Source organism: Pleurodeles waltl, chromosome 3_1, assembly GCF_031143425.1.
Source record: "Pleurodeles waltl isolate 20211129_DDA chromosome 3_1, aPleWal1.hap1.20221129, whole genome shotgun sequence".
NCBI lineage: Eukaryota > Metazoa > Chordata > Amphibia > Caudata > Salamandridae > Pleurodeles > Pleurodeles waltl.
This window is the reverse complement of record NC_090440.1, coordinates 1,786,073,813-1,786,099,826: the sequence shown is the minus strand read 5'-3', so window position 1 is coordinate 1,786,099,826 and position 26,014 is coordinate 1,786,073,813. Positions and strand designations below refer to the sequence as shown.

Here is a 26,014-nt window from a genome sequence, read left to right as displayed (position 1 = left end):
TGTCCTTTCCTTCTTCTATTGCTGGAATACTGGGGTGGGATGTCTGAATTTTGCTACAAGCAATTGTCAAGACTTTTAGACATCTACCCCATTAAGTCCCATTAAACTTGCACTAATTGTGTCTCCACGGTTACGTATATTTAACGACAAAATCCTTGCTATTAATAAGAGCTGTCTGTCTGTTTCCAGGCATGCACATACACACATTATGTGTAATAGACTCTGCATCCTGGGGAACATAGATGGAAGATGTGGTCACAGTCTCCCTTTAGTTTACCATATTGAAAATCCTCGAAGGGAACGAAAAATAATCTAAATCTAGTTAGGAATAGATTCTGTTTTAAAGTATAGAAGAGATCTAGGAGTGGTTGCTTTACATTGTAGGCATATGAATTTAGAACCATCCATGAATTTTTTCGTTCTTCAAAATTTACCTAATCCTTATTATATGACAACTATCATTTCAGATACTTCATCACTACATATTCTGTTTGACACACTGGCAATTTTTGAAGATCTCTTCAAACTATGGGCTCGATTTAGATATTGGCGGACAGGTTACTCCATCACAACGGTGACAGATATCCAGTCTGCTGAAATCTAAATCCCATTATGTCCTATGAGATTTAGATTTAGGAGTAACCCGTCCAGCAATATCTAAACAATATCTAAATTAGGCCCTATGTTTTCAACGCTTCATCCTGATATATACTTGATGGGTTCCATCCCTTCAAGAAAGCTTTTCATAATATTTCCATCAGCATTAATTCTGGGGCTGTTCTCATTTTAGCCCCATACGTCACAAATGCCGCTAGCAACATGTTAAGTTGCCTCCACAAATTCAATTATAGATTCAACTGTACTTGTGGTGCAATCTTGCAGGGGAAATAACAGTTTTTTACCTGGCATTGTGTAAGGTCCAATCACCCTTCTAATTTCCCATTGAAAGCTATGGCACCATATGTCAAAGTTTGAAGAATTTTACTTAACAATAACTGTACATTGGCAAGATGGCCATTCCTGCAAATTTACAGGACAGTTGAGCGAAAGTGACATTTAAAGCTAGGGTCTTAGTTTTCAATGAGGCTAGATGAAAAGAGAAGCCACCTGTTTCCTTAAGGTAAATTCCTATATTTATAATTGCTTAGTCACTCTAGGAACCCATTTTTCTGCTTCCATTTGCCTTTTTGTGCCAAAAAGTACTACTTTACTATTGTAGTTTTTTTATTTCTTAATTCTTGAATTATTTTCCTAGTTGAATGAATAATTCAGAGCATTTTCCAGACCTTTTGGAGTTTTTTTCAAAGGCAGTGTCATCAGCGTAAAGTAATATGCCCATGCTTTGTTGTCTTAATTTAGCGAGGTAAGTCCCCACTGCGACCAGCACATCACCTTTATCTTCCATATGTAAATTAAAAAGTAAAGGCACAGTATGCAGCACTGCTTGAAACCTATATCAGAGTAGTTTTTTCTGAAACTGCTATGCCTGGGAAAGTCTTAGTTTTACCTATGTTTGTGAGTAGGAGAGGATAGCAGTCAATAGACGTACTGGTATCCCACATTTTGACAATTATTTCCTTAATATCCCTCTAGCGATACAGTTGAATGCTTTTGACTAATCTATAAAAGCTGCATAAAGGACATTAGCTTTACTAGCCACAGTAACAGTGTGAGTTTTATGAAGGATCAGTGAAGGAGCTAGTAAACTGTCTCCTGTGCTACATCCTCTGGAATCCTGTCTGATAATACGGAATAAGGCCTCTACTAATGACCCTGAGCCCCAATTTTGCAGGAAAACATTTACCTTCAACAATCTACCTTGTCTAGCAAGGCACTCAATCGGTAGCTGGTAGGAGAGGATAGCCACGGATAGTTCGCCCCACCAGCTATCGGATACAGAAATAATTTCCAGACAATGGCGGGCGGGAGGGTGAGTTTGGGTGTGGCCTTCCCCGGACACTAAAATAGCTTCCTGATCGCAGTCCTCAATACGGAGAACATAATGGTAGCAATCGTTTCCCTATCGGGCATGCAATGGTGTGTCTTGATGTAGGCATAAGGTGCGGATGCACACCGCGCATTGAAATGTGCCTGCTTTCCTTGAGAATAATCCCGAGCCTAGGCAGGGCAGACAAAGTAATGTAGTCTGCAGAGTCCACAAAACCTGGAGGCAGCGGTGACCCTGCGGCTGGCTGGCCTCATGACAAGCTCCACTGTATCAGAGAGATGAATGTAGGGGGTGAGTGAACCTTCACTACTGACCAATAGGAGCTCTCAAATCTCTTTTCTACTCTCCCTCCTTCGTTTCCCACTGCCCTATTGATGCATATTAAAGTGTATGGCAGAATAAAACACAAGCCTGCGCTGTGAATGTGAGGGCCCACAGCGGACGTTCAAGAGCTCTCCACGTGTTTGTGGGCCTTGCTGTTGTCTCACTTGCTGGGACTAATAAAATCTGATGTCCCCACGCCACATGCTTCAAAGCACATTTCACTAATGTTTAATGAATGAGTAAATGTAATTTAGAGCATAAAGACAATGTAGATTAATCACTGCCCATTATATAATTCCCCTGGAATGGATCTATGGTGTGCCAGTGAATGATACTATGCTCTGCCTGGTGCACCAAAATGGGAAAGGCTGATCTTTAACAGGGCAAATATTTTTTTATCAGCGCAGGAGCACAAGAAACCAGACATGTGAAACAGAGCCTGGCCTCTCTGTGGCCCAGATGATGGAGGGTGAACTGGGTAGATGCTCCTCAACCTGAAAGCCAAAAATAGGCAGTCACAGCTGGCGGCCGGGAAAAGTGGTGGGGCTGGGTGGGAGGGTTGAACAAAACAAATAAATAATAAAAAACAAACTTACCTCAACCCTGTCGCATTGCAGCACTGCCTCTCTTCAGGTCTCTGCTGTACTACAGGCAGACACAGGCTTCCCAGCCTGCCCGGTGGCCAATCCCCAGGATTGGCCTAGGCGCCTTGGCTTTGCGCTCCCAGGCAGACTGGGAGCCTGTCCCTTCTGTCTCCAAACCTGGAAACCCAGATTGGGTTGGAGACAGCTCAGTGCGCAAGTGTGTTTGGCCGTCCTGAGACAGCCACCCAAACACACATGTGCAATGACAACAGTGCACACTACTGTCATCCCCCAGGGCCTTGCTCCTTTAAAAATAAAACAATAATAAACATTGTTTATTATTGTTTTATTTTTAAGGTTTTGCAGCTGCTGCTGGTGGGGGCAAGACTCCTCCGCCATAGCAGAGGAGCCTCAACTGACAATGGGAAGTTGGATGTGCAGGCTGGCCAGACTAATGGAGAGCCTACACAGAAATAATACATGCTTTGATGCAGTGTAGTGGTTGGTTTCTGACTCGAAGAATGACAGAGCCATGCATGTGGAGAAGCTGCTTGCAATGGGGAAGTTGCTGACAGCAGCAATAGCAAAGAATGAGGATTCAGGAGCATGCTCATGTCACAATAACATCAGAATTGTGTGTTTGGCAGAGTCAACACGTATGGTCAAACCCAATTATTTTGTTGAAACAATGATATCTGAAATTATTGGCTGTCATAACGTTACTGCTATGTTGTTGGTTACCACGCCCATCACTCATTGGGGCCGCAGACTGTTCCGGGAGCACCATCACACCTGATTATTGCACCTTTACTCAACTATCATGACGCGGATATTGTCCTGCAACTTGCCAGAGAACAGGGAGCTATTGTGCCATCAGTTCTCAGACATCGCCATCCATACTGATATTCCTGTCACAGTGTAAGCCGCGATGTAAAAGTTCATGGACACCAAAAAGCTCCTTTGGTCCTAGGGAATCAAGTATGCCATGTTATATCCTGTAAAGCCGCAAGTGGACGCTGGGGTTAACCAAAATAGTATATTAATCACAAAGCATCTTTGAACTTTGTAAAACACTGCCACTGAACAGCTGAAGCCATTACTATTCAAGACTCTCCGACAGAGATTAGAGAACAGACTAGGGTACAGAATAATACAAGTGATGTTGAGTAAAGTCTCCAGTGTTTTGTGGGCAACTGAACCAAAAACCCAGCTTGAGCTACTAGGTGATATGTTTCAATTATTCAGTTTGAAGAGTGAAGACTGAGTGCCAGTTTGGAGAGGTGAATCTAAATGCATATGTCTACTGGTTTCCCCTGATGGCAGGCTGGGCTTCAATGCCCACACATGTAACATCAAATTGTTGCTTATGGCTCTGAAGTGCAATGTTTATTTGGGGTATACACATTGACAGTTGAGGTTAGCAGTGTGGGTGGGGGGCTGAAGGATGGATAGACTACTGCTAGGTGGGCAGGTGTACGAGTTCAGGTAAAGCTACTTCCCTTTTTCATTGGTTTTGCTTTCACACTACACCACATGACATCTAAATACTATGTACTATACCCATGTGTTATTACAAAGTCCCATGTTACTACTAGTAGGGGTATGATTTTCACAGGACAAAGGCGTGTAGTTGGAAGAATACACACATAAAACCCTTCGATCTCATGCCATGGAATATTCAAGATCTGAAACTCCCCCAAAAAACTTGAGACTGGTCCAAGCTTATTTAGGAGGACATGAAGTTGGTATTGCGCTACTGGAAAGAACATACTTACATGATAATGATCTAAAGAGATTCTCAAGTAAATGAGGGGCTGGATACTATCTCACATCATACAGTTCATGTTCACAGTCATACTAATTTGCATGTCTGTTAAATATAAACATCACTGCGTGATGAGAGACCTCAAAGGTAAATGCATTTTAAAAGACTATCCAGTGCTAATATTAAATATTTGTTGCCGAGCCCATGTGCCTCTGAAATGTTTCACCAAATCGCAGAGACATGTAAGCACAACACCGAGCAGCATGTCATTTGGGGAGGAAATTTTAATTTTATGATAGACAGGCTGAAGGACAGGTGGCAATAGATGTTATTCTAAAGATATTCCAGAGGTAGTAAGAGGAACTGGTAGATTTACATGGCACATGGAGTGAAAAGCATGGTGAGCAATGGGTATGTTCATGCTATTCTACTATCAACGATTCATCATAAAGAATAGATTTCTGCTTATGTTCCTCTTGTGTATTGCAGTGGTTAACTGAGGAGCATTACCTCCGCTGTACACTGCTGGATCACGAGTCAATGCTCTTGCGGCTTGCGTCCCCATGTGGTGTGAGGTTCGGGAGGCCGTGGAGCTTTCCATCCCAGTCTCTACCGAAAAGTACATTTAGAGAAGAGGTCGCTAATTCAATTAAAGAGTACTTTAAATTGAATAGGCATTGGATTGTGGCAATGCACACTGATGAAGTATCTTATTTATAAAAAAAATCCAGAGGAAAATCTGATCATGGCACTCCACAGATCACAAGGTTAGAGACCTTTTCAGAAAAAGCAATAAATTTGGGAGAATCTGAGGATTACGCACTGACGCTGGCTACTCGGTCGGTCGGTTGGTTGGTCTGGATTATTTCTCACTCTGGAGTGAGGATTTGTAAAGGTTTTTCAGCCTCATGATACATAGAGACAAGGAAGTTGTCATTAGGTATTATTATAGCCCTGTGATGACTACAATGCAAACAAACATATCTAGGTGGCTTGAACTACCATTGTCACTAGCTGGTAGAATAGAATAGTAAACTTTAGGAATATCCCGATTCCATTCTACACAAGGCTTTTTAAAACCTTACGCTCTCAATTCATCAGACTAGTTGGACAGGATGGGGGTGTTAACTGAGGTTATATTGGGAGATCATGTCCTTATCTCTTAATAAAGGGGGCCTGGCAGGAGCCTAGCTGAATCAGTGTCCATTCTCATGATGTACTAGGTTCTGAATGTTCAGAAGGGGTCACTTTAGGGACAGTGTTACAGGACTCATGAATTTATTGCCTTCCAAGACTTGATACAGACTGAGGAATTTCTCTTCACCCTGCTGCACCCTGATTCTGACACTGTGGCAGGTGCTAAAAGGGAGGCACATCAGGCCTTTCTGCAATTTTCTCAGTCTGGACCTTAAAACTGAGTGGGGGGTGGAGTTATATTTGGTGCTGCTATACAATGATAAACATATTAGGTTCCCCTAAGGATCTGTCTAAACAGGCCTCTAGAGAAGATCAAGGAAGGTGTTTCAGAAGTGGTGATACACACTGTTTAGGAGCGATACAGGGACCCAGTCTCCCTGCTCCTGCAGAATTCCACAGTCTGAAGCCTATGTACAAAATGGGGACTTCACCAAGTCTACCGTCCCTGGGCTTGTATCTAAATTACATATCCTCAGAAATGTTCTCCTGGCATTTGAATCTTGAATAGGTCTCAGGGAAATCTGTTTTGTGGCTATTTGAGGCTTAGATTTTTTTAAACATTGATACACACCTTAAGGAATCACAAATTTGGAATGGATGCCCTAAACACAGCCCTTCCATTTTGTGATTCAGTATGTGCTCGAAAACCTATTTTGCTATTTGGCTCTCATTTTGCAAAGTGGAGAATCTGCAACCACAAAATAGCTTTGTACTTGACAACTCACTTCTTACTTGACAACTCATGAGTGCCTAGACAGTTCCCAACACGGGTTCCGGAAACATCATAGCACGGAAACCGTCCTGTTGGCAACTACCGACTCAATCAGAAAACAGGTGGATGCAGGAGGGGGTGTAATTTTAATCCTACTGGATCTGTTGGCAGCCTTTGATACCATCTCGCCCCTTAGATTAACTGACTTTACAAGGTTGGATTGAGAGGACCAGCCTTAAATATACTCACGTCTTTTTTCCAGAACAGATCACTATCAGTTAAATGTGGTGATCATAATTCTGATCCATTTCAGCTCCCCTGTGGAGTTCCTCAGGGATCTTCTCTTAGACCAACTTTGTTTAATTTGTATGTGGCACATTTAGCAGAGCTGGTGCGCTCCTTTGGGTTTCAGGTGTCCGACGACACACAAATTATTGTCTCCTTTCGAGACAAGACACAGGACATAGCTAAATAATTTCAGTCTTGCATGTTAGTAGTAAAAAAAAACTGGATGGACCGTAACTGGCTTAAGATGAATGGAGACAAGACTGAGGTCATTATCTTTGGGGCCAATTCATCTATTTGGGACTCAAACTGGTGGCTGGAGTCATGTGGGACACTACCAGTCCCCTCAGCCGCAGTTAAAAACCTTGGAGTTGTTTGTGACTCTGCCTTAACTTTTGACACCCAGGTTAACAAAATCACCAGTTCATGCATCTGGATTATTAAGATGCTTAAGAAAATCCTCCCTTTTATACCTCAGGTCATGAGAGCAACGGTAGTTCTAGCCTTGAATAGATCAAGACAGGACTACTGTAATTCTCTTTATCTTAACATCAATCAAGCCTCACTAAATAAGCTGCACCTTATACAGAATCAAAGCGCGTGTGTCTGGTTCTGGGTTTAGACAAGTTTGCATCTGCCAAAGATAGTTTGAATGAACTCCATTGGCTACCGATTAGGAAGCACATTACTTTTAAAACATTGTGTCTGGCTCACAAGTCCCTCTACTTACAGGGTCCCTATTCGCCTCTTCCATCAATTAAGTGGTACATACCTGGGCGGACCCTCCGATCAGCTGACCTGAAGTTAGCCTACGCTTCTAGGACCAAGAAAGTGAAATGGGGGGACAGAGCTTTTTCAACAGCTGCTCTTAAACCATGGAACTCCCTCCCCTTGAAAATCAGGAATATCCCTTTCCTTCGGCTTTTTCGCAAACAACTTAAAACCTGGTGTTTTCAGTCCTAATTAAGAGCGACTGGAGAATTCTGGTTTCAACTTCATTGCGCTTTGATCCCTTTGATCGAAGTGCACTTTATCAAATACTCTATACATACATACCTAAGATCCCATGTCTTTACTGCTTTAACAATTGTGATTGATAAGACTCCAATACGAAAATTAGAAAATTTGAGAATCATAATAATGATCAGTAACATGAAAATTAATCGCTAGGCCTCCAATCTGTCATTGCTTGAATGTTTAAAAGCATGCTCTGAACTCTGCCTAACTTGTGCTGCACGACGAGCGAAACTTTTTCTTTTTTAAACATTTGTTCTATAACCGCTACTTGACTTGTAAAATGACAACTTTCTTCGAAGCAATAGCACCAGTATTACTTACACTCTTATCCACCTACCAAAGAGCTTTAAAATGTGCTGACAAGAATTTAGAAAATAACTTTTGCCTTAAGTTGAAACATTACATGAATGATGTGAAACGAGTAGGTGTTATACTTATGCATGTAAAATTGTTCTTACAGAAGAAGAAACCATGTGGGAATGGAAGCATATGTATCCGATTCTTGCCATCCAAAAAGACAATGCACTGTCTACTGTTGCTACATCTCAAGAAGTTGTTACTTTGTTAACAATTGTTATCAATCGAATAAATGATAAACGCTGTCCTAGGGAAAAAGCAGAACAGAACCCCAGAAGGCAGAGACGAGAAGTGAGAATCGAGAGCGGAGACCAGAGATGACACATGATTGACTGAGAGGAGACCACTGTGACTGACCACTAATTCTTGCTACTGCTGCTGTTGGGGCTGGGAGGAAAGGTAATTAGAGAGCATTATCTGAATGATATAAGAGGGCATGAGGTGATGTTTTAGAGAGACTATTCTGAGCTGAGAGAGTAGGATCAACTTTAGAAAGGCTCGAGGCAACTGTCTAGTTGCCAAGCTGTGAGATACAACAGAGATAGTCATTCCGCTGCAGAGATTGTATTGGGTCTTAGAGAGAGTTGATAACTTGTGTCATAATAGTTTGATAGCTGTAAGCACATGGGACAGATAACCGTGAGAATCATGGTCAATGAAGCAGACTGAATGTTCCATTCTGACTTTCCCAGACTAAGAAGACAGAAATATTCATAGGTTCTACAGTTGTGGGACAAAGACGAATAGAGTAGGGACTGATTCAGTACACTCTTCATGTGTGTTTCTGTAACTTAAGATTTTGATCAATAAAAACTCTATAAATTCCTTAATAAATAATTTGGAAACTATTAATAACTCTCCATATTGACTCTAAAATAACTAAATTGTCAATTAAGTGATTGTTTTTGCAGCTTAAGAAATTCTTCAGCCACTCTCACATAAAGATCCATATTGAGGGTCTAGTTAAAGTAAGTAAGGCAACGTTGTAACCAGCATGGTTGAGCGACAAGAAGTACCAGATGCCTGAACTAGTTTGTTAGGTATATGTAACCCTAATACATCTTAGAATTAATAAAAACATACAAACTTTAAAGTCACAGGAAACTGTATGAGCTGTTTTTGGACTCTGCTACACAATACTACGTAGTCCCACAAGCCTCCCAAGTGCAGGGCCATCTGTAGCAGATTACATTTAGACAATAAAACGTGTGTGCCTAAAATACTTTTATGGGCGTTCTGCATTTTAAGACTCTGAGATGTAATTTATATGGTACAAGAAGGAAAAGCTAGACAACTAGCACTGGTGAGTGTATATCAGTAATGTAGGGATGGAATGTCCATATTGTGTAACTACTCAACAACAAATCTGCTAAACATCAATGATTCATCTCAGTGCAAAGAGCTTGATGATTTCCCTAAACAGCTATTATTTGTGGAATGAGGGAATGTGATGAGTAAGATGAGGCAATTACTTAAACTCTCCATCAACATTCCAGCATGAGGGCAGAGGACCTGACCAGATAGCCATTACCAAGGGATTATAACATGTAAATAGTTATACAAATAGTCTGACATATCCTGAAAAAAAATTATTTTGGCTATAGGCAAACCTGAAAGCTAGTTGGTCTTTACAAAGGACCATATCCTACAATTATTTAGCTACCATTGTGGAAGATGCAAGACCCAAAGGATACAGTGATATTACACGGAAGGGTAAGGCCTAAAATACAATCTTTAAACATATTAAAGGGAGTGTTTTGATTAAAACACTGAGTGGACCACGCAGTCTTTCATATCACGAGGCAAGATTACTACAAGGTGATAAATTTATCAACTATAAACCTGCCTTTTTCCTTCAACTTCCAGTACCGCTCCTATTCTATATTGTCTCCTGCTCATCTCATCTTCTATTCAGACACATTTTGTCTTTTTTTAATACCTACATTTTATGGTTCTTTCTGATAATAGACTGAAAACTTTACTCGCTCGAGATGTATGTATGCAAAATAATAACACATAAATCCAGGAAGGTTGCAGTTAGAAAATGTATCAAAGCGCCAAATGAGATATATTTGGTGCAGTAAAACCAATACTGTATTTTTTCAAGTGTTGTATAAAATATGTTGAAGCACTAAAAACATAACAGTGGCAACACTTACCAATTAAATCCACCGTCGGTGCATCCATAAATCCAACTATATGTATACTGTCAATTTAAATAAAAAGGAGAAAATTAGTGTTTTGTAATTCACAATAAAACGAAATATATAAAATTACCAGACAAAAAATGAAATCGTGGTGTATGTGAAACAGTATGTTTTTAATCAACCACTCTTTTGTGACAAATGGCATTCTGTAAGGGACTAATCTCTGCAAATATATGTAAGGAAAAAAACTGCCTTCTACTGTAAGCAAGACTTTGAAAATACATATGACCGAGTAATGAGGTTAACATGTAACTACCAATCTATTTTTATTTAACTAGATGATTTCTAATTAGGTGTAGAGACAATCTTAATAGGATTTGAAATACATAATGTGTAAGAAAATTAATGCACAACTACTGTTATAATTGGAAACTGTCTTGGAAAGATCTGCATAAGTATCCCCCGTATACTACAGACATAGCAGGCTTTGCTTCCATAAACTGTGCCCGAAGCACCCTGGCTAAGATTTAGCTACTAAATAATGAGGCTGCTTCGGCTGTATGTTTTTAATTATTCACTTTATCCATAGTTTACATGGGCTTGTACGAGGTGGCAGATTTCTGGTGGGAGGTGTGGTGGAGGTGACTTAAGGAGGGGCGGATGGAGATTGGTATATGGGGTGCAGGGTGGGTAAAAGAGAAGCAGTTGGGAGTGGGTAACGGGGGGTGTTTAGGTAACGGGTTGGTGGGTAACGGGGGCTGTGGGGGTGGGTAACTAGTGGGTAATTGGGGGGTGAGGGGGCTGGAACTGGGGTTGGTCAACAGGCCTGTTAAAAAAAGCACAATGAAGCGGCCAGTCCCACTTCATAGTATTTTTTATTTTTTATTTCTGTCAGTTGAAGTGGAGAATAAAAACAGGTGAGAGGGAAAGTGGTGAGGGGGAGAAGAAACAAGGACCTGAGGGCAGCTGGGAAGGGGAAGAAGAAACAGGATGCGTTGAAGAAGAAACAGGATAGGGGACATGTGGGGGGGTAGAAACAGGATGGGGCAGATGTTGGGGGGAAGAAAAAATAGGATGAGAGGAGTGAGGGAAGTTAAAAAAAAAAAAGGGCTTTGATATGCTATGATACAGCCAGTGTTGACCACTTTTTTAAAAAGAACTAGTACCTGAATTGCAACACCAGGAGCGGAGGGACACTAAATAAAGCTAATTACTCTGTGCTTGGTCTATACGCCACCAAAAGAAAAGAAGTGATGCAAGGCAAGTGTTGCCCAATTAGAAGGCAGATATGAAGAGTGGCCAATGCTGCAAATGAATAGTAAGCAATAGAGTAGTTCCGAACCCACTATAGAACAACACAAAACTTTCTCAAGCGAGAGTTCCTGCTCATCCAGGGAGACCTAAAAAGGAGGGTGAGAAGTGATGAAATAAACAATAGCAAGAGGAAGAGGAAAGACCTCACGTTATTTCACAGCTTCAATGAATTGCAAACAGGTGGCTTGTTTGGGTAGGATTTCCTGTGTGACATGTGGGTCACTGTCATCTGGTTCTGGTAGTTCTCCTTTGCATTGCTTTACTGCCCAGTACTAATGCACTCTTCCAGAAATGCATGAAAGTAGAGAGCAGACTTCAGTTCTTTCCTGAATCTGACATGGTCTTGTTTTCTAAGAGTGGGATCTTAGATAATACATTTCGCGCTTGTAGGGCACAAACACCTAGGGCTGTCTCTCCAGCACCCTTTTCAATAAATGAGTTTCATCCAATTCCAGTATCTGTCACAGATTTTAAGTTACGAGTCCCTCTGTCGTGGTTGAAGAACTTGCCTAAGTAATTGGGTCCCTGGGACCAGTAACCTTAGGGCCTAATGTACAGAATCTTGAAGGCGACTCTTTGTTCTACTGGCAGTCAGTGTAGAGTCCAGAGCAGATGTATATAATCTGACCTTTTTATACCTATTTATAGACTTTCAACTTGGGGTTGTGGAAACTGAAGACCTTTTCGTGAAATTTGATTAATAATTAAAGTAGTACAGCTACAGAACTCAAGAACATACCAGGTCTCATATCCACTTTACATTGGAAGCTGGGCACAGGAGGCCCATCTATGCACATTGTCAAGGGGGGAGTAGGATAAGAATGAAGGCCTGCATTTTTCACTAAGAGGTCGATATTTCAAGTCATTTGCCTGGACCTTATTCAGTGCCCTCTGTAGCTAGACATGTCTCTCAAGTGGAAAGCAGAGTGACGGAGCTCATAATGCAGATGCAACACTTAGCTGACCATGGTCAGACCGGCACTGGTGTGATTTAGTAAGCAAACGCTGAACAGGTTCTTTTTCTTTCTATAGTTCTCAAAACCTTTGCCTCCTACTCCATGATAGAGAGTGACGTCTTGATGTTCAAGGAGACCACCATCATCATCAAAGACTTTACTGGGCGTTTTCCAACAACAAAATCTGATCAATCCTAAATAGTTCCGTACTACTTGTTCAAAAACTTCTAGAATGTAGCCAGTGTCAGGCTTCTTCTGCACCTCTTGTACCTATTTATTGACCTGTGGCTTAACACAGAACAAACGTTTACATAGGAAAGTGAGGCAACCAAATAAGCACACAACCTCCAATTCTCTAACAGCAAAGCTGGGATCTCAATGGACAATATACAAGGAGAGTACTAACAAAAACATTTCTTGTGACATGCATGTCTTCTGCTCACTGGGGCCAGTATGGCTGTATGTTTTAGGTTAGGACTCTCCAGACAGAACTGTCTATAGGACTACTGGGATTCAAGAGCTGTGTTGAGGTTGTTTGACCGTAGAGGAGCAAAAGCTTTGGAGACAGTCTCCATGATGCTCAGCTTGGTCCTTAAAGGGGAAATTAAAGCAATCAGAGCTCAGACGTAGATGACAAATATTGGCAAAGAAAGCTGAGCACAGATTGACTAGGTTTCAATATCATCTTCCCAGAAAAGGAACTGCATATGAGCCTTTATGTACAAAAGAAGATTAATGGTGTAGACCACTTGTGCCGGAGGAATGATGGAATACATATGCTAATGGTGAAGGGAGGAATACAAGTTCATGTATTCCACATTCTGTTGCAATGGACCCTTGAAAGCAGCCACTGTTCAAAAGAATTGGTACAGCTACTGAGGCTTGAAGTACGAGTTTAAGCCAACGCCATATATCACCTGCTGTCCTGCCTGCACAAGCGCTGCTGTGGTCACCAGCCTTTGTACTGGTTTCAAAGCCATCAATCACAGGGCCATGCCCTTTCAAGCATCTTGTGCACTGACATGTGCTTTGCCTTTTCTACTGCTACAGCCTCTGGCTCTTTGTTACATTTGCATGTTGGCAGTGACGCTCTTTGGACACTACTTTCCTTGTTTGGGACCCCTCCCAAATCCATATGAGTGTGGGATCAGTCTCTCAGTCTGAATCTTTGGAATATAACAACGGTGCTCACTGGAGCATGTCCTCTCTGAAACCTAAGTGCCTGAGAACAAGCTCCTAGCTAACCGTAACTAACATTTTCTTCAGGCCAGCAGAAACCACAGCTAGACACTGCGTTGCAATTGGTGCCATTTCCATGATCTGGAACCGCCAATAGCTACTAGGGGGAGGTGTTTCGCCCTGGCATATGCCTCTTTTGGTCAGAGTGCACCATTAAGAAAAAAAAGCTTCATCCTTTGATTCACCACTATTTTACTGAGTGTTTTATAATCAAAATTAAGCATTGATAAGTGTCTATATGATGTTGTCTATTGTGTGCCGTTGCTGGGTTTGGGCAGTAGGACAATCAGTGACTCTCTTGTGGTTAAAGGAAGGTTGCCTTGTTCTCTGAACATTATGCATGACCAGCAACTCAGGTGCTAAGCACTTCTGTGTAAGCTGCATACAATTCAGTATCAGACCCTTGGCTCTTGTATGTAGCAAGCTCAGTTATCACTTTCCTAGTCTTCTGAATTGTCAGTGGGGCACGTCAGTCCTCTTTTTGGTGTTGTGCTAAAAAGGGTAGTACTGCATTATCCAAGAAGCCCCCCACAAACCCCCTAATCCCAACTTAAATCTGAGGGCACACATGTTCGGTGTATAAGGAAGAGTAGTATGTTTTAAACGCCTCATAGTACGTCCTCTGAGTGCAGGACCCTTTATGCATCACCTTTAATGCTATGAAGAAACCTCTTGTTTCAGACCTAACCAGCAAGACAGCAATCTTGTAGGTTTAATACCTTAAGCATGTTTCCTGGTCATTTAAGATTTATAAACAATGCATCTCTGGTATTCTCACAACTTCATAAGTTTTCTCCACATTCCGGCAGTGTTTCTCTACTCGTTTGTTGGTGCAGACAGTCTCTCGAATTCTTGAAGATGAATCTCCCAGGGACCTGGCTCCCTTTCAATGGCCTGGTTGCCAAAAAAGATGTTCTGAAACAATGACCCCCAGATGACTATTTTAACTGCATCTTGTTCTATAAGTCTGTAAGCTGCTGTGCCTTTTTAAACTCTGAAGTATTGTGATATTTCTTCCCTAATTGTGTTCCTAAATAGAGTTTTTCTTCCAAGTGCTGAGGTCTGGAGTTTCAATCTGGGTATCAATGTTTTCCCTTAATATGTTCATCAAGAGCGGGCAGTGACCAGAGACTGTTCTACAGAGGTATTCAGTCTGCTCAAGTATTGTGTGTAAGCACCTGGTACAATATACAATGTAAGTCATGAACTTTTGAACAGAAGGAGTATTCAATGGTGCTTGATTTGGGGTCTCTCTAGGAGCCCACCAAATTCCAACATGCTGTCCAGTCCTTCACCACCCCAGCCATTCCATGATTAGAGATCATATGGCTATGACTAATTGAGTTCAGAATTACTAACAAAGTTAAAATCTCCTCCAGCCACAGCAAAAACAGAAAGTCTGCTAGCTGGTCGGACAGTGTTATAACCAACAAGCTTGGTCCAATGTTAGGTACATAAATGTTTGCAGTAAGAGTTCCATTCCTGTTAGTCCACCCCAACCAAGGTGTAATTGCTTTTAAGGTCTAGTTGCATATGGAATGGAGATAAGGTCATCTCAAGTGTCAAGCAGATATTACCAGCCACAGCATACGTCGAGTAGGTTGTGGAGAACTGGCCCATCAAGCTCCGATACAGTCTCACATCCTCCCCTAACCTGAGATGTCTGTGCAGTATAAAAGCTATGTGGACACCTCTGCTTCTGAGGTATGCATTGATTTAATGTAGTTTGAACGCATTATTCAGGACTTTTTATATACCAGGTTATATAGGTGTACTTCTGAAACTGCACCATATATTGAAAGGGGAGGTTCAAACAACAGCGGTGGAGCATGTGGCCTCATCAGGACGCTTGGTGATCTAGTGTTCTTGTCATTGGTCTGCCCTAATATTAGCTCTTGATTCACCCTCCCAATGGACTGTTTATATTGCCACCATAAAGGTGAATGGCAAGAGTCTTCTGCCTATCAGCAAATACATTTTGTGTGTGTGTGGGGAGGGGGGTCGGAGAGTGGCGGAAGGGAGAAGCTGTGTGGTGGGCTCAGCAGTCGCTGCAGTTTTAAGGTATCCCTGCCACGCACTAGAAACTGGAATCAGCTAACATGCCCCTCCACTCCAATTTTCTAACTTTAGTGGTATCAACCCCCCACAGGTAGACACTTTCAGCAGCATGTTACAACATCAGTCTCATATAAGTCTTTCCCAACATCAGACATTGTCATGTGGTTTGGGTGAACGTCTCACCAGAGATCCATGTATCATCTCAATGGCTTCCTTCTGTTCTGAACGGGTCAGTACTTTATGGTCATTTCAGGGTTTGATTTTGTGCACATCTACTTCACTGCCATTTAAGTCATGAAGTTTTCTCTGGGGCAAGAGATCAGGTTCTCATCTCTGTTCCTCTGCCGGGACAGATACCTGGCAGTCATCTAAACTTGATGTCTCTATTTCAACCTATTGAAGTTTTTGCCTACTCATAGGCTGGTGAAAAAAACACTCTATCTTTTATTCTGGTCCCAATTACAGTTTTGCCTCTGGAAAAATGTCCTTATTTTCTTTTTCTTCTGACGTTTATTTTTAGTCTACCTGAATGCCAATCTGTAAGAACAAAACAGATGTCATCATAATAACGAGAAGGAAGTTTGCCACCAGTGTCAAGGTTTTAATACCTGCCCTTCTTCACTATGGACTAGAACCTCAGGGAAATCTGAAATCTGTTGATCACTGAACAGATAGCATTCTCCTGCTCAACTAATGCCTACACTAGGCAAGAGCACAGTTCAGCCATAATGAAAAAGGGACTCAATTGATGATGCTTGTCATTAGAGGGAATTTCATCATTATGACTAAACCTCAAATGAAGGGCAGTCTTATGAAATAAGGCTCATAAATCTCCATTTTAGGAAATAGTCATTTTGACACAATAACTTTACCACAAAAATTAGTGGCTTTTCATGGGGACGTTATAATGGACACACATTTCCCCCAAATACAGTGTTTGGAATGTTCCTCAGTGAACTTAAGAGATGACACCAAATCAGAGCACATCCTCAAGCACTCAGAGAAAGATGTAAGGTGTACCAACATCTTCATCCTTCATTCAGTTTTTGACAACTGATACATCTAACTAACACAGTAGGTATGCCTTTTTACCTCTTTGGATCTTGACCAGCTTGGTACTGCACCCAGATAGGAAGAACATATATGTATCTCTCAACTCTGTCTTCAGATTAACCATCTCCCGTGGGATGAGATCACTTTTGTACTGCATAAACAGGCAATTGCCACACTGCAGCAATTGCCGCTCACAGACAGAAGGCATACCATGGGCAGCTGCTCCGCAAACAACACCTGCAGCATTTGAATTTTGCAAAATAGACTGCACAAGCTGAAGTGAGGATGAGAAAAGCAACTGGGAAGTAAAGTGAAGATATAAAGCAGGGTCCATCAATATGGTGATGCTAACAACAAGAAAAAAGGGTTGAGTCCAAAACAATTGGAAGAATGATGAGGGGAATACTTGAATGGGATACCTTGCTATGGGGCAGAGCAAAACATAACAGTACAGAATCACTGAGCAGGAGAGTAGTACATTACAGTGTGGGAAAAAGGAAACTGGCAATGCTCTGCCACCTAAGGAGTAAATTATTTTCATATTAAGATTTATTTTTTCACACCACTCAATGCTGTTGCAAGCTTTTACATCAAACGTAAAGATTATAATTTTGAGGAAATTAGGCATATTATTTTATTTTAAATACATTTAGTTATGTAGACACATTTTGAAATGTCATCTGGCTTGCAATGAAATTTAAAACAATGTTATGGAATATGATACGTGGTATTCTGACTGGTCATAACATTTTAAGCTTCGCCCCCTGTACATTTATGTTAAAGGTGGGTGTTCAAATTGTTAAATATATATTCAACAAGAATCATGGCCTGTTTTTTCACCACTAATTAAAACTAATGAATGCAGGCAAAAAGACTTATACTCACCAATAGGTTATTTTGGCAATGGAAGTGGCTGTCGGTTTCTCTGTGGTTTGCAAGAGGAAAAGTGAAAAAGGTTTCATTGGACTCCTATGAAGGAAAAAGAGCCTTAAATATTCAAACGCAAGCAAATGTTTAGAACTGTAACATCAAGTACTATCAGCCAAACAGTTCAAATTTACTTTGCATGATTAAACAAGTTCCCGATTTCTTCCCTAAAATAGCCTCAATTGTTAAACTTTTCTTTTAATAATATGCAATATTGCAGTTTTGCTTCCTCTACTTCTTTCGACTACAGATAGTTGTTCTTAAATTAGGTACTTGTCCTGATCTTCTCATAAGCATTATGAATTATACCTCTTCAAATCAAACACCCTCAAGTTGAAGCCGCCCAAAATCTGTACTAAAACAAAAACCGGATTGGAATACTGCGTATACTCAGAGATTTTGAAACAAGCCTTTTCAGTCTTACAGGGATCCCTTTTATCGGGAGACATGATCACAGGAACCCTAACCTCTGGAGAAATGTATATTTATAAACCCCCTGTGTAAGAGTGTGAATTGAGGCAAGCGATACACCACTTGACCCAAAAGTAGCTTAACCGAGCTTTCTTTATAAACAACTTAAATCACTCAGTGGTGAATAATATCCTCTTGTTGTTTGTAAATAAGTCCAAGGCAGGAAAATTCCTGGGTTGTTCGGAGAGAAGTCACACCTTCCTGGGAAGGCAACTTCTGACCGTTCGGTACATCTTTTTTGAGACACAAATATACTAACACAAATAACCTAGTTTCACTAAGAAGCTCAACTATATCTGCACGGTATGGAACCAAATCCGCCCAGGTTTGTCCTCAGTTTTTAGATTTCTGGATGCCTAGGGTTTTAGCTCTGTTAAAGCCTAAGACCTGTTACACAGGACTGACCTTGTGAATTAATTAATGAATGAATCAATAAAAAATTATTTGAGTCAATTATTTAAAATTTATACAATTCGTCTCAATAAATCTCTGAAACATGAGAATAAAACCAGTTAAGAACATATGAACACCAGTTGGAAGAATACTAAGACTATACAATGCAACTCCATTAAATATATATATATATATATATATATATATATATATATATATATATATATATATACACAACTTTTGAATAATGATTATGCTGCACTGTCAGTACCCAAAACAAATACTTCACTGCCTGATGGCAGTAAAGAGTGTGTCCACAAATTTCCCAAAATGTGCCAAGTACATGGGAACAGTTGTAGTCATACAAAATTACAACGCATAATTACATGACATTTAGTAAAGTGCGGCATGCAGTTAAAACCTCCGGCAGCAACTTAGTAAATGGAACATTGATTCACTTTTATACTTGCAGACTCTATAGGGCATTCTCCCGGATGTTCCTGCCTACTGTAGTCCGAATTCATTAATTGGAAGGAGTATAAGTGGTGCTCTAAGAACACAGTGCCTGGTCTCCTTGGTTAATGCTGACTTTAACTACGGTTGCATTCTTACTTCCCCATATGAGTTATAACTGGGGCGCCACAGGTGATGGATGAACAGTTGCAAAGTCTACTTTCCTTGAGCTTTTTGCAATCTACTCTTGCAAATCTAGCAATATGATAGCAACTCAAAATTCTCCATCACCCCAGACACTGGGTTAGTCACTTCTGTTTCAATCTTTTCCTTGCCCAACAGCTCAATATCCTATTTTGAAAAGTTATCTATGGAGGACTCAGAGAGACAGATCCTAAAGGCTGACTCTGGCTCCCCATTTGATCTGTGTCAACCTCATATCCTCAAAAGGGTGCCGTAGTCACTGAACCCATTAGATGTATGTAACCTTTCCCTTGAATCTGGCATAAAGGTAGTCCTTCCACTCTTAAAAAACCCAACTTGGACCCATCCTACCGTGCTAGCTACAGACGGATCTCACTTCTTCTTGCTTGTGGGAAGATGTTAGAATCTGCAGTTAATTACCAGATAACAAAGTTTATTGAGGAAAATAATGTGCTATATTCATCTCAATCTGGGTTCAGATCCGGATTTAACCCTGAGATAGCCCTCTAGGAGGTGTCGGAGTTCATCAAAACTCGCCTTGACTCAAGCACCAATACCATTATAATCCTGCTAGACCTGTCAATGGCTTTCAACAAGGTGCCACATGCCATTCTCCTGCAAAGACTGGAAAAAGAAGGAATTGGTGGTACTGTGTGAAAATGGATTAAATCCTTTCTCCAACTGCAAGCTAGCCGTTTTTCACTCTCCTCTTTACTTTGGGTTTCGTGAGGTCATTTGTGCTGTCCACAGGGTTCGGCCTTAAGCCTATGCCTTTTTAATACCTATCTGGCTCCTCTTGCTGTGGTTGTTCAAGAGTGGGGTTTTAATGCGGTGTCTTATGCCGAGGACACCCAGTTGATGTTTGTCTTTAACATTTTGATGCTTCGGTCTCGGCCAACTTTCAGGAGTGTCTACTGACAGCTGCAGGTTGGATGCGCAAAAGCTGCCTCTGCCTAAATTCTGACAAACCCAAAATTTTGATTTTTGGACCCCCTTCCATATCGGATCTGACTCACCTGTGGCCTTCTGAAATGGGATCTCCACCAGCTCTATCCACAACTGTGAATAACTTGAAGGTTAAGTTGGACAATAATACCCTCTCTCTTAAGCCTTTTGTTAATGCCACAGCAGGAGTCTATTCTCTCTTTTGGAAATCCTAAGAAAGACTCTTAAATTCTTGCCAGAGCACATCAGAAAAAACATTGTTCAGGAATTAATCACATCTCGACTTAACTACATCAATGTGCTGCTCTTGGGATACCCTTGTGCATTGCTGAACAGACTACAACGAGTTCAGAGCACAGCAGCAAGATTAGTGCTGAACTTTCCCAAAAGACAATCTATTAGGAAGGGCTTAAAAAGCCTCCACTGGCTTCTCATCAAGCAGAGAATGGGGTTCAAAGCTCTGATGCTAAGGTTTAAGACCACTCAATTGAAAGATCCTGGATATATATGTGACATAATCAAAAGATACTGTTCGTGCAGACCCTTACGCTTAGCTAACCAGAACCTGCTCTGCATCCCTAAGATAAAAAAAAAAAAACAGAGCAGGCAAATGTTCTTTATCTTTCTTGGCCCTGCAACTCTAGAACCAACCACCTGATTACATTAGAGGTGCTACAACAGAGAATTCCTTCAAGAGCCTTTTAAAGACCCACCTATTCAGACAGACCTAATGCTGGGCGATCTCTCTTCCTACCCTCTATCGTAACTGTATCTTACTCTTACCCAGCACCAGGATGCTCCTTGATGGAGCAGCTGCTTGTACTATATGTTGTTTTCATTCAGTCATTCATTCATTTATCTGTTTCTTCAAGACTGCTTTTATGCTGGAGTAAGGAGCACCGTCAGTGCGTCTGAATTAACATCCAAGCCAAGAGCCCCCTTTTCTAATATAGGAAGACCAAGTATTAGTCAATGTGACGAAAATCACTTGAAGACCCATTTTTCAAGGTGTCTGGTTTGGCCTGTTGTATGGCATAGGAATACTTGAGGAAGGTTGCCTTACTTTCAAAGTCTTGGTGATGCAGTCCAAACTCCAAACGAAGTAGCGAGTGACAGGTATATTTTGAAAGATCACTATCAGGACATTAACAACACCAGTTCTTGTCCTACCTTTTAAATACACTGCACCCTGCCAATGGGGCTACCTAGGGCCTACCTTAAGGGTGACTTACATGTAGTAAAAGGGAAGGTTTGGGCCTGGCAAGTGGGTACAATTTCGAGGTTGAATTGCCAGTGCAAAACTGCACACACAGGCACTACAGTGGCAGGTCTGAGACATGTTTACAGGGCTACTCATGTGGGTGGCACAATCAGTGCTGCAGGCCAAATAGTAGCATTTGATTTACAGGCCCTGGGCATTTTTAGTGCATTCTATTAGGGACTTACTAGTAAATCAAATTTCCCAGGGATGGCATCATTCCCCTTTTTGTGAATTGAATGGATCCCTTCCAAGACTGCAGAACCTCTGCGGTTTGGAAGCAGTCCACGTACAGTGGGGAGAGGCGATAGGTAGGCCACTGGAGCCAGGGGTCCCGTTGGTTCTCATAGCCTTGATAGCTGTACTGATAGAATTTCAATTAAATACCATAGATCCAATTGTCTCTTCTTCACTGTCCAGGTCTAATCGCTGCCACGTGTGAGCTTCACTGTGGCAGACCATAGAATCAAGATCTACATATAATTTCTGTACATATGATACCCAGTATGTTCAGGGGACACCCTTCACTCAAATGACAGCCTTGTTATTTAATTTGCTAATGTAGAACCAAAACTTAAATCCAACTGCATCTGTCCCCACTTTGCTCACCTGACCAGCAGGGTTTTTTTTTTTTTACAGTCCAGTGGACTCACTTAAAATAATTAGTGGCTTGCGTATAGGGAACTCAAGGTCAAACTGTAATAAGGCTGAATAGTAGTTGCTTTCTTTGTGTTCTGTTACAGTACAGGATTGGCATTTAGCCAGTAACAATGCACTTACAAGGTATAATCTGCTGTGGAAATGCCCCTGTATAAAGGTGTGTTTGTAGTTTTATTGCTGGAAAATCTGCAGACCTAGGGGCCTGATTTAGATTTCAGCAGACAGGTTACTCTGTCACAACGGTGACAGATATCCCGTCCGCTGACAAATAAATCCCATTATTTCCTATGGGATTTATATTTCGGTGGGCATGATATCGGTCATCGTTGTGACAGAGTAACCTGTCCTCCAAAATCTAAATCAGGCCATAAGTCAGTGAGTGCCGAACAGAGGGGTGAAAATATGACGTTTCCACTATTTTTATGAATGTTTAAGTACACGTTATTTAACAGAATCGAGGTGGCCCTCTAGTTAGATTACACCCCTTGATTGTGGCTGCCAGGAATGATGGGTAATCTGTTTCGACTATAGTGATGTCAAGATTAGCAGTTGTGGCTGTGTAGATTACAGGGCTGCCTGATGGACATCTAAAGTGATTTGTTTAGTAGCCAGTTTGTGATGATCATAAAAACCTGTTATCGCGACCAGAGACAGTGCCCAAGTTTCCTGCAAGCAGGGGAGGTCAGCCTCCTTGATACATTTTAGTGCCTTGTCTTGGGTTAACATCTGCCTTATGCCTGCTACATTCCAAGAAATCATGGTAAATTTGGACTTGCGAAAAGTAGACCCTGCATATGTAGGCTTTTGTAGGAAGTGCAAGGAACAGTTATTAGTCTCAGCAGGTAGTCATGGTGCAATCCAACCCTAGTCTGCATCTGTCTTTGTGTTTAAGATGTTTAGGGCTGTACGTTTTACCAGCTGTCTTTTGCTAGGGCAGACCTGAACCCTAATATTGCTCGACCGATTAGAGGCTGAAGATCAGTTTGCAGCCCTTAAAATCCTTGAAATTGATTTGATTTTAGGTGATAAGCGGTTGCTAATGAAAATGTGGGGGTATTTTTCTGTATCCATAGATACCCTACGTATAATATGTAGATTCTATGTACCAGGATTGCTGGAGTCTAACAAACTGGACTCTAAGGATATCATTCGTTTGTCGGTGGGTCAGAGAAAGTTTGTCGGTGGGTCAGAGAATATTTGCCCAATTCAAAGGGTCGTTCTGACCCCTCAATGTGTACATTAGAGTCAAAACTATTTTCAGTGATATTTGTTGATCATCCCAAGTCAAATTAGGTGCCTCCTTTGTGGATGAATCAGCCTTTAGGTTGCCAACACCTAAATGGATGCTCAGAAGATTGCTACAGGAGCCGTTTAGGTTGTTGTATATCTGGGGAGCTTCATTCGTGTGTGTATCCTATATTTCTTGAGAGGTATATGACAAGTTTGTGTCAGCAGAGTTGCTGGCTGGCCGATTCACACCAGTTGGGGTAGGCTGATATGAATGTCTGGTGTCAAGTGTCCTGGAAGGTGAAGCCACTGTATGCCGACCCATGATCTCGCCTAAATATGTATTCGATGGTTGCAGACAGCCGTTCGCCCAAGAGTTCCCAGCTGGGTTGATAAGGAATTTTCGATCTGAACATTTCTTAGGGTGGAATTTTGATGAGATGGGTCTTTTTTTTTATAAAACCTATGTGCTGGGTCATTAGAGCGATCTGCTGGACATGAATCCGCATGCACCTGGGAAGTAGGGCACCCAGGGTGAGTTGTTAAAGAAATCTGAGCATGTCGAAAAACGAAAACAATTTGGGAGGTGGATGTGGCTGAGGGAAAGCGTTGGTATCAGTTCTGGGCGCAGAGTTAAAAGCAGGGATCATGCTTACTAGAATAGCTGGCTTCTTGTTTTTCTTGAGCCTTTTCTTCTGGCTCCTACATAGAGGGGTGATGAACGATTTCATTACTTCTAAGGAACTCGCAATAATGACAAGGCCGTTTGCCTGTTCAGTCTTGCTGTTGTTTGTGACATTCTTCTGCTAAATTGCAGTTACAGCGGTCAGCAGGATCTGTTCGAATTATGGGGCCTTCTGGATTTGTGTCATTCTCTGCAGAGGCAAGTCCACTGGGTTTGTCTGATGTTTTAGGCTGTTCTTTAGGAAGATGAAATAGTTTGAGATTGTCTACCCGAATAGAGAGTAACTCTGGGAGGGTGCAAAGCTTGTCCACTATGGGGGTGCAAAAGCATGTTGTGATGATATGTGCGGAGCTTGGTTTTCAAATTTATTATTTTGAAGCCATAATGAATATTGTAGTCGCAAGTTTGTATCAGATCAACCTGCAGTTGTAGTTTGTAGGACTACCTGGTTAGAGCGCTTGTATGTGCAAGAAGGGTGGAGTTAATTGATACCAGGGTAGCCTCAATAGGTGTTTGCCCGGTTGCTCCTGCTTCCTTCTCTAATAATTTCATATGCAGTGCATGTTGGTCAAACCCCTCTAGTAATTTTTTGTTTGAGGTGCTCAAAGTAAAACTTACTGGAGATCCTGAATGCACATCCAGTTCATCAGTTTGTGAATCGTGACCATGGAACACATGGCTCGTGTGACTCACTGGGCTACATGTGGCTGGGCCTGAAGAATGGGTCAGCCTAGTCAGCCCTGAAGCTTGATGAACCTGTGCTATGGTACAGAAAGCAGGAGCCATCCGTATCCAGCGGAGGCCAAAGACAGAAGAAGAATAAGCCACAGGATGAAAGCACTTGTGTTGCGACAGTGTGATAATGCAATATTAGGTGCAGGGAGTTGCAAGGAGGTGTCTGACACGATGAATCAAGTCCTGGAAAGGGAGTGCGCGCAGGCTCACTGGCGGCCGCCCACCCCCGACCGGGTAACAAGCCGCACCAGCCACTAGGCGGCTGCCTCCACCCTCTGAGGTAGTGACCACCTTGCTTAGTGCACGTTGGGCTCTGGGTGTTCACCGCGCTCCTGCTCACCTTCCCTGTAGCTTATACTCCTGCGGCTTGTGTGGTGTTCAGCCGCTGCTACTGCCTTGCGTCTGAGGCTAAAGTTGGCTGGTGCCAAACCCCCAGGAGACTGTGGTGCAGGAATGGGGGCTGCAGTGGTAGGTGGTAAACAGAGGGCAAGCTATGAGAGAGCGTCCCTCTTCGCCGGCGTCTGGCCTGCGGTTCCTTTGGCTCCTCTAGGCTACTGGCTCCTCCTCTTGCCAGTGTCTGCCTGATTACCCTTCCTACTCACTTCTACACTGAGCTTGTGTATTTTGTGTGTAAAATGTAATACCACTTTCAGTGCAGCCCCCGAGGGCACGCCGTGACATGGAGGTAGGACTGCAGGTTTACTCTAAAAGGTGTAAAATGTGCACAACTGTGAAGTAGCTGTTTGTGTCAACTGTCCTGTAAATGTACACGTATGAGCCAGCAACAAGTGGCAGAGATTAATGTGAGCATTCTAGTGTACATGGAGTATTTGTGTTAAGTGTATGCACAAGAAGGTAGAATCAGAATGCCTATTTGGCTCTTTGCAATATGGATTGTTTTTCAGAAAGGAGCTAATTACAGAAGTGACTGCATTTCCTGGTATATGCTGGCAACAAAGCTTGTAGCTGTGGCAGCTTCAAAGTTCAAAGGTTTCCCAGAACAAGGGAAGGTGATGCTAGGGATCAACTTATCGCTCTCAGGAACCTATAGGTGGGTCTTTTGTTCAAGATTGTTTTCAACTGAAGAGGCCTTGCCAGTT

The 26,014-nt window shown here is 41.9% G+C and overlaps 1 protein-coding gene across 5 annotated transcripts in view; it reads right to left on the bottom strand.

The window, feature by feature from the left end:
• Positions 1-26,014, bottom strand: part of PGAP1 (post-GPI attachment to proteins inositol deacylase 1) — a 764,579-nt gene that overhangs the window by 579,867 nt on the left and 158,698 nt on the right. For all 5 annotated transcript variants that reach the window (XM_069225850.1, XM_069225846.1, XM_069225848.1 and 2 more), the window contains 2 exons: positions 17,842-17,925; positions 10,349-10,395 (listed from right to left, as the gene is read on the bottom strand). In XM_069225850.1, coding sequence (XP_069081951.1) covers positions 10,349-10,395; positions 17,842-17,925 — 131 coding nt within the window. The remainder of the gene's footprint in view (positions 1-10,348; positions 10,396-17,841; positions 17,926-26,014) is intronic.